Here is a 9928-nt window from a genome sequence, read left to right on the forward strand (position 1 = left end):
TGACCTGGAATGATTTTCAAGCCACCAGGTCCAGAACTCAAACTGTAGTTGGCCATGTAGGAGTCCAGTGATGTAACCAGTACGCCATCTGCTGGCCCCTATCCCTGCTATTTCGTTAATCATATTCTTAGTTGTTTTGTGTTCTCTTATTTCTTGTTTATTCATTATATTAATCTCACATTTTACATAAAGTCCCCACCATCATGATGTATTCAATGTGTGTGTGTGTGTGTGTGTATGTGTGTGTGTACTGTCTTTATTTTCCAGCAGGGAACTTCACTTTTTCCTGTCTGTGAAATGTCTCCTCCCCTTGCACCTCACATCCACTCTCCACCACCAGCCCCTCTCTACATCCATTCTCCCCCCATGTTCTCTGACTTCTATGTCTCCTTTTCATTTTCCTGATGTAGTATGCCCTGAAGTATTTCTTGTAAAGCTTGCATAGTGTTGGCAAATTTTCAGAGTTTTTGTTTATCTGGAAATGATCTTATTTTCTCTTCCAGTTTGAAGGATAATCTGGCAAAGAACAGCATTTTTAGCTGAAACTGTTTTGTTGTTGTTTTTTTGGTTTTTTTTTGCAGAAATTTGAATATGTTTTCCCATTCCATCCTTGCTTTCATGCTTTCCCTTGACAGGTCTGAGGTTAGTTCGATAATGTATCTTTTATAATAATCTGAAGCTTCTATCATGCCATTTTTAGAATATTATCTTTGACTTTTGCCACTTTGGCAAAGATGTGTCTTGAAGAACTTCTTATGCTTATTCTGTTTGGTGTTCTTTGTATTTCCTGGACCTGGACACCCATATATCTCTCTAGATTTGGAAAGGTTCAGATAGCATTTCATGAAAAAGATTTTCTATGCCTTTATCTGTCTCTTTACTTCCTGAGGTACCTATTATGCAGATATTCAGCCACTTAATGTCATCTTTTGGGTTGTTGGGAAAGTCATGATGCGTTTTTCTATGCAAAAATGTGTCATGACTTTCCTGATGACCCAATTTGTCATCATTTTTTTTTGTTAAACTTGCTATTGGGTGTGTGCACTTGCTGGAGAGAGACAGAGAAAAAGAGAGGAAGTGAGAAAGCACCTCCCCAAGAAGGATGATCATTCCACAGTCCCTTTCCCATTGTTTGCTCAGAATCCTGGGCATGTACGCACATGCGCTTGGTGTGATTTTCAAGCCACTGGGTCTAGGCTCAAACTGCAGTTGCCCTTGTGGGAATACAGTGCCTTAACCACCATGTCACCTGCTGCCCCCCCCCCGCCTTCTTTTCAATGGCTATTTTTTCATTCTTTTTGGTAACTTGGATTAAATCCAGGGTTTTGTCTTCAAGTTCATAAATTCTTTCTTCTGTATGTTCTCATCTGTTGTCAATATGTGAGAGGTATTTGAATTTCCTGTATTTTATCTTCCATCTCCTTCAGGATTATTTTTCAGATTATTATTTATTCTCCCCTTATAGAACTTCTCCCTCGTGTAATGAAATGATTTTCTCAGCTCCTGGAATTGAATGTTTTCTCTTGCTTCTTGTTCAGTCTTCTTATGACTGGTATTCTGACATTTTAGTGACTTCCTGTATGTTATTCATTGCTGGAGAGGAATTACTGAGTTTCTTTGAGAGACATATATTTCCTTGTTTTTTCATATTTCTGTGTCTCTGCAGTGATTTTTAGGCATCTAGTGGAGGATTCGCTTCTTCCTGAGGTATAGAGTAGGCTGTAATGCCAGGGTGTGCTTCAGCTCTCAGGTGTGTCTCTGGAAAGGGTGGCTCTGTTGGAGTTGGAAACCAGACATGCCTTTCGGAGCTGGGACAGGCCTGTGTACCTGCCTGTAATTTCTGGGAGCAAGTCAGCCCACCAGACCTCAGTGTGGCCCAGGCAAGCTCGTCCATAGGGCCAGAGGCATGCCTCTCTGTGAGACCCAAGGAACAAGTCCTTTGTGACCTGCATGAAATGCGCAGGGGCAAGGAGATCCTTGAGGCTAGAATGTGGCTCCATGAAGGCCTCAGGGAGAGAAGGAGCTGTCTGGTCTGTGTGGCCCTTGGGGTCCGTTGGACCTGTGTATCCTTTCTGGGGGCAGATTGGCTCCCTTACAAAGTGGTCCTGGAGAGGCCAGTGCCTGCTGTGCCTTTCTGACCCAAGCAGGGCCTGGATGCCTGTCTGTAATTTCCTGGGTGGAGACAGTCACTAGACTTGAGTGTGGCCCTGGCAAGCTCGTCCAGTAAGGCCAGAGGCGAGCCTACCCATGACAGCCAAGAAGTGAGTCCTATGTGGCTGCATATAACACTCATGGGCATGGGGACCCTCAGGGTCAGAATGGGGCCCTGTGAAGGCCGTCCGGGAGAAGAGGCATGTTTGGTCTGTGTGGTCCGTGGAGTCTGTTGGACCTGTTTGTCCTCTGCTGGGGCTGGTTGGCCCTGAAGACCTCAATATGGCCCTGGCAAATGTGGTGCAGGAGGGGCCAGATGCCAGCCATGTCTTTCAGATTCATGCAGGGCTGGTGTGTAATTTCCAGTGATGAGGCAGCCCACGGGACCTGAGTGTGGCCCTGGCATGTTCATCCAGGAGGTCTATAAGCAAACCTGTCTGTGAGATCCATCACTCGGGTCCTCTGTGACCTGCATGGAACACCTGGTGGTGGGCATGACCCTAAAGTCCTGAACGTGGAGGGAGGTGCAGAGAAGCTGGGCTGTGGTGGCCTCAGTGGGGGGCAGCCATTCCCCATGACTTGCAATCTTCCCCGAGGGAGCAACAGGTTTTCCCTGCCCTCTAGCCAGGGGAAGTGTCCAGATTATGAACCTCTGCTGAGAGGGTGCTCTCATACTCCACACTGGTGAGAGAGGCAGGATGCACAGATCTCTGACATGGGGGGGCTGTAAGCTTCATCCGTTGCAGGTTCACCCTATTTTTTTTCCCGAGCACAGGGGCCCCCTCACCTCTGTGCTGTGCCCTCTGCTTCTGCAGGCTGCAGAGACATCAGATTGCCTAGCCCTGATCCCAACCCACACCCCACCCACTAGTCAGCTCCCAAGATGGCAGCAAGTTCTCTGGGCTCAGGGTGGGGTTGAGATGGGCATTCTCAATTTTCCCTGAATTAGATTACAGTGTACTTCCCTGTGATAATGTTAGCTCATTGCCTGTTCTGGTGTTCTGAAGATGGGGAGTTTTAGAATCCGAGCTGGGAATATGAGACTTGGGGTTCTGGTGGAGAGGCCTCTCACCTCCCCGTGTCCCTTGTGGGGAGGGCTGAGGAGCCCCACTGAGTGCAGGAGAGTCTTCCTCTACTTCTCCAGGTAGAGTCTGTGCTCCAGAAGCTCCGATGGCCTTTTCTCTGTGTTGTCAGTCTCTCCTCTCCCCTGCTGAAGTAAAGGCATTTGTTGAAACTTATTGGCCTTTCTTGTGACAGAGCTGCCACAGTGCTTCTAATGGCCGTCTCGCCTCCTCCAGTGCATAGCTTTTCAAAAGAATGTTTACTATTGTAACTGCGATGATAAGAGATGTCACACAGAAATTGGTACGCAATTGAGTAGAAATGTTTCTTTAATGTGGTCTAGGTACGCCCTCTCTGGTCTCTGATGAAGGTGAATTTAAATACGTATCACAGTGGTTTCCTCAGGTGATCACATTAAACATTATATCACACCATCCAGACAGAGGACTGGGCAGCAGAGAAATGAAGGTTGAAACCCCGGCGAGGTCCTGGAGTGCAGATAATGTACAGATTAAGGGTAATCCAAATGCCTTGACCGCCAGCCAAGTAGAAGATAATATTAAGGGTCACTTCTGAAGATTAAAGAGCCCAGCTGGGGGTCCTTACGAATGATGCCCCTGACACGGCCTACTGCGTTCGTTGGAAAACAACAGGACAAAGGTGCTAGGCAGTCTCTCTCTGCTCCCCCTCCCCTTGCCCCACTTCTGACCTTCGCAGGTGCTCCTAGCAAGCGTAAACATCTGTTATTGGGAATTCAGGGTCAGGTATTTGTGCCCTTGAGGAAGAAGGCTTAACTGGCAGGGCTGGAGGAGATGCAGGAGATCAGAAAGGAGATGGAGTGAGATGTAGTCAAGTGAAAGGACAGGAAGGAGGGGGGCGTGGAGAGGGTGATAGCGTGAGGATGATGTCGCTCCTCCTAACCTGTCCCGTAAGGTCAGTCCCTCAAATATTCCTGCCAGGTGATGGACAGGTTGCTGCTTAGAGAAAAAGAAACAATTCTTCCACCGTGTGCACACAAGCCCCCTCTGGAAGGGGAAAGTGAACGTGCTCGGTCAGCCCTCCGTCCTCCAACCACCACTGCCTTGACTTTGTAGATCGTGTTCAGAAACATGGCCAGCCGCCCCTACAGCATTTATCCCCACGGAGTGACCTTCTCCCCGCACGAGGACGAAGCCAACAGCTCCTTCTCCGCTGCAGGTTCGGATCTCCCCCGTCTGCTGGTGTAACTAGTGCACGTCAGGAAAGGAACATGGCCAGGAAGCCTAGAAACCAGGGCCACATCCGTCTCCCTCCAGGGACTTTGTCCGTCAGGGGCTAGAAACTGTGGAGTCCTTTCCTTTGCCTCTAGTGGAGCAGCAACTAATGGCTAGTAGCTGTCCAGGCCTTTTCTGACATTAATTAGTTCTAGTGAGAGCTTGCTTGTTATTTACGTATGTATGAATGTTTGTGTTTATGTATTACAATCTGGTAATCATTATCCACATGAAAACAATCATGGATTTTTTTTCAGGCAGCACTAGCATGATCAGAGCAGTTCAACCAGGAGAAACCTATACGTACAAGTGGAACATCCTGGAATTTGATGAGCCCACGGAGTATGATGCCCAGTGCTTGACAAGGCCATACTACAGTGACGTGGACATCATGAGGGATATAGCCTCTGGGCTGATAGGGTTACTTCTGATTTGTAAGACTCTAGTGGAGCAGCAACTAATGGCTAGTAGCTGTCCAGGCCTTTTCTGACATTAATTAGTTCTAGTGAGAGCTTGCTTGTTATTTACGTATGTATGAATGTTTGTGTTTATGTATTACAATCTGGTAATCATTATCCACATGAAAACAATCATGGATTTTTTTTTTCAGGCAGCACTAGCATGATCAGAGCAGTTCAACCAGGAGAAACCTATACGTACAAGTGGAACATCCTGGAATTTGATGAGCCCACGGAGTATGATGCCCAGTGCTTGACAAGGCCATACTACAGTGACGTGGACATCATGAGGGATATAGCCTCTGGGCTGATAGGGTTACTTCTGATTTGTAAGAGCAGGTCCTTGGACAAGCGAGGCATACAGGTATTTTGTCCTCAAAGGATCCTTTTAGAAATTCTGGAATTTCTTCTGGCTAGAGATTAGATGTCCTTGCTAAATAATGGGACTTTCCTTGTATGGATGTAAATATCAAGTAGTCCTCTAGCATTTGTGAGAACACTTACTGCTCTGGTTACTTTTTGTTTTGTTGGTTTTCATCTGCACCCTCACCGCAGAAAGCAAGTCTGCAGTGTGAAATTATGTAATCACTTTGTTTACATTCACGTTTCTAGTCTCTTGTTACTAGTGTGTGATGAGCAAGTCACTTGGCTTCTCTTAAATTTCTTCCTTTTACCAAATGAGTAAGACTCCCAAAACTCTTACAAGGTCGTGTGAGGGGTTGGTGAAACATCTGACAAAAGCACGAAGCTCTGACTTTAGTTATTTTTAGAGGGTTGTAATAATGAAAGGTGAGAGAGATTCCCTGAAAGCAGATAAACTTGGAGATAGTTTCTAGAAAAGGCAAACCCGGAAATGGTCAATCTCTGCTGAGACTAACTTATTCGGAAGAACGTGCATGAACATCCTGATGTTCCGAGTTCATCTTCATTAAAGACTCACGGTCTGATAATATTCACCTAAAATTCCCAACTAGGATAAGTAACAATCAAAGTGGGATCTCCATCCCAAGGCATACAAAATAGATGTATGTCTAGAAAAATCAGATACAGAGACCTGGCAGGGCCTGGTTTACTTAGGGGGAAGGAAAAGGTGAGGAGAGAGAGGAAGCTTGCCTGCCACATCCTCCTGTTTTATCCTTTGCAATCCTTTGGAACACATTCAGAATCATCATGTTCAGAAGTACTCAGCTACAGAGATAAACAGACCTTTGGTTGCCCTGGTGAAATGGGATTTTTCTATCAGGATATTTTAGTCTCTGAATTTTCTCACCTGCTCTGTTGGCTTCTGCTTCTTATCTTTAGTTCTAACAAGAACTCTGTAGGTCTTTCATGGATACCTGAATTGGGAGACTTCGGAGGCCCCAGAGACTGTGCCCCTTAGGTTTCTGGGAAGAACTGAGTGTTGTAGGTGATGGGCTGGAATACTGATCACTAAACACAGCACTGTCACCCTCCAGAGGGCCGCAGACACAGAGCAGCAGGCCGTGTTTGCCGTGTTTGATGAGAACAAGAGCTGGTACCTCGAGGACAACATCAACAAGTTCTGTGAAAATCCTGAGGAGGTGAAACGCGACGACCCCAAGTTTTATGAATCAAACATCATGAGCAGTAAGTCACACATTCTCGTTCATCGGTCTTTCACGCTTGGGGTTGCCACATGACAGAACCTAGAGGCAGAGACAGGGACCAGAACCCACTCAATAAAGAGAGCCTCTTACCTCACTTCCAGCCCAGGGCTGATGGACTCACGCCATAGCAACTCTGAAAGAGCTCAGGGGCTTGCTATCCTTGGAAGTCTGCTTAGTGTCCTGCTCCTAACTGTGTGTGTGTGTGTGCGTGTGTGTGTGTGTGTGAGAGAGAGAGAGAGAGAGCGCAAACATGTGCACAGAGCTCTGGGCAGCGGGCACCAGGGTGAGGGGATGGGGCAAGGCAAGGCACTGCAAGCCTTGGTAACCGGGGACTTTCTGGGTGCTGGGTGACTATTGTTTATGGCGAGAGCGGAAACAAGGTAAGCAATCTGAAAATGGATTGTCAAAGCAAAGTAAAGCAAGACCAGTATAGGGACCTCCTGAGAGTTTCAGACAGGCAATGCATGAAGAGTTTGAGGTGAGCAGTAGCAAGTTCGGGATGAGGACCCCCCTGAGCCGTGTTTGGGCATTTGCTGCAGCTCCGAAGTGCAGTGCTCACAGCTGCTGCCATGGGAGACTGGGAGAAAGCCCACTGAGCCAGCTGGAAGCACATGTGACCCCTTCTCTGATGTGCCATTAGAGACAATGAGTTCTCCCAGTCTGTTCAGACAGCTTCCGATGGCTGAGCGGGGACTGTGATCATGCACAGTGCTGTGACAGATGACTCCCAGCAGCGATTTCCAACCTTCTTCGCATACTTTTATTTCAACAGTGAGTCATCATAGTCCAGTGCTGTTTGGTCAAACTTTCACCTAAGCCACAAATGTAATTTAAAATTTTCTAGTAGTCACATGAAAAATTAAAGGCAAACAGATGAAATTAAGTTTAATTGTTTTATTGAACCAGTGTATCCTAAATGTTATCATTTCAGCACATAATTAGTACAAAAAATTAATATTTTCTTTCTTTCTTACTAAATCTTTGAAATCTGGTATATTTTACACTTGCAGCACATCTCCATCTGGTCTACCCACTTCACTACTCAATAGCCAGACACTTAAACTGGTAGCTACCATAGTAACACTGCAGCTATAGACCATTTAGAGAAGCATCTAGAATGAGGTACAGACTGAGAACACAGTATTTCAATTAATTCAACAAATACCTGTTAAGTACCCACGTAAATATTCGTTAAGTGCCAGGTACGGTCCTGGAACTAGTGCTACAGTGGTTATTCCAGCAGAAGAGCAGCCCGGCCCCATGGAGATCACAGCTTTGACTTTGGCTTTGTTGCCATTCTTGCTACAAAAGTTAATCAATATACTTCCTAAAGCAGTGTTGCTTTCTTTCTTTCTTTTTTTTTTTTTGAGAGTTTTTTTTTGTTTGTTTTGCTAGAGGGCGCGTGCGCTTGCCAGACAGACAGAGAGAGACATAGAGGCAGAAAGCGAGAAATCATCCCCCGGGGGGATGGCCACGCCGTAATCCCTTCTCCTCCATTCTCCTCTCGGGATCTTGGGCACGCACGCACAGGCCACCAGGTCTGGGACGCAAACCACGATCGACTATGTGGGAATCCAAAGACATAGCCATTATGCTAACTGCTGGTTCCCAAGCAGTGTTGCTTTTAAAAATAAAAAAAAAAAATGTATGACTTCCAGGACCAGCAGATGGCCTTATGGTTAGTCACTGGACTCCCACATAGTTGACTGTGAGTCCTGGTGGCCAGGCATGTGTGCGTACGTGCCCAAGATCCTGAAAGAAAAATGCAGAAGAAGGGATTGCAGTGTGGCCATCCCTCCCCCCCCGGGGGGGGTGATTTCTTGCTTTCTGTCTCTCTGTCTCTCTTTCAGGTGAACACACGTGCCCTATAGCAAAAACCTCACCCCTCAAAAAATAAAGTGTGATTTCCATACTTGATTGAAAACTGTAGATTATATAGATAAGAGGGGGCAATGAAGACTGCAGTGTGCTTCACAATTAGGGATTCACTCCTTGCTCAGTAACTAACATAGTAAGAAGGTGGGTTTTATACTATGCTTTTCTTCCAGAAAAGAATTATTAGAATTATTCTGGATAATACTCTAAGTTGCTTTTCAGAATATAATTTTTTTAAGGTTTTTGTCATAGGGCATGTGTACTCATCAGAGGGAGACAGAGAGAGGGAAAGTGGGAAATCACTCCCCAGGGGCATGGCCATGCTGCAGTCCCTTCTCTGACATCCTCCTCTCAGGACTTTGGGCATGCATGCACATGTGACTGGTGTGATCTTCAAGCATGAACATGTGACTGGTGTGATCTTCAAGCTACGAGGTCTGGAACTTGAACAGTGGTTGGCCAGGTGGGTGTCCAGAACCTTAAGTACCATGCTGCCTGCTGGCCCTGTCTTCAGAATATCTTTTCGGGCAGAGCATGTATATTTAATATAGGAACAAAAGGCTTTATCTTTATCCCAACGTTTCTCCCTCGGCTAATTTAAGAGAATAAGCTCTCCATTGGGAATTCCAAGTCTGACCTGCTGGTCACGTCAGCCCTGATAAAGCCTTTGTGGATAATTGCTGCTTTGATACAACACTTACCTGAGGTGTGATTAGAGACACGGCCCTTCGTTGGCACGGGCCTGGCACGTTAACGGATTTCGCTCTTTCAGCTATCAATGGCTACATACCCGACAGCATCACCCCCTTAAAGTTCTGCTTCGATGACACTGTCCAGTGGCACTTCTGCAGTGTGGGGACACAGGATGACATTCTGACTATTCACTTCACTGGGCACTCATTTATCTACGGAAAGAGGCACGAGGACACCTTGACCCTCTTCCCCATGCGTGGAGAATCTGTGACGGTCTCGATGGATAACGTCGGTAAGAGCGTGGGTGCTGAAGAGGGGGCTGAATCTGACTCTGGTCTAGGTGGCCTGCTGCAGCTCTCCAGGTGTCTGACTCTGGTCTACGTGGCCTGCTGCAGCATTTGGGTGTCTGACTCTGGTCTAGGTGGCCTGCCGCAGCTCTCTGGGTACTTCTGCACTAGCTCTGCCATCTGACCCCTTGCTGGCTTTCCTTTCAATGTCTCTCATGGTTTCTGTTTGGGAAATCAATGACTTTAGTAGGTCCTGTCCTTTAACTTAGGGTCCATCTGTTCTTCACTGAGGTAAGTACCATGTAAAGCCACACAGCAGCTGAAAGAAAAGGCACAACTTTAAGGAAAAAGCACAACATTTTGGTCGTGAAAGAGTATTTCTTTTTTAAGTCAGAAAAGAGCATTTCTTTTATAAAAATTCCCTTTTCAGTTTTTCAAGACAGACTTCCCATCTTAGGTTAGCAGCTGGCAGATACAGCACCCAAGATTGGCCCCAGAGGCAGCTACGGGATTTGTTTAAC

At 46.4% G+C, this 9928-nt stretch overlaps 1 protein-coding gene across 1 annotated transcript in view; it reads left to right on the top strand.

Moving 5' to 3' along the window:
* Nucleotides 1-9928, top strand: part of F5 (coagulation factor V) — a 107235-nt gene that overhangs the window by 54932 nt on the left and 42375 nt on the right. The window contains 4 exon segments of the mRNA XM_006150113.3: nt 4308-4410; nt 5077-5288; nt 6382-6532; nt 9200-9412. Of these exon segments, the coding sequence (XP_006150175.1) occupies nt 4308-4410; nt 5077-5288; nt 6382-6532; nt 9200-9412 (679 nt within the window).

This window comes from Tupaia chinensis, unplaced genomic scaffold, assembly GCF_000334495.1.
Source record: "Tupaia chinensis unplaced genomic scaffold, TupChi_1.0 Scaffold000278_1, whole genome shotgun sequence".
Taxonomy (NCBI): domain Eukaryota; kingdom Metazoa; phylum Chordata; class Mammalia; order Scandentia; family Tupaiidae; genus Tupaia; species Tupaia belangeri.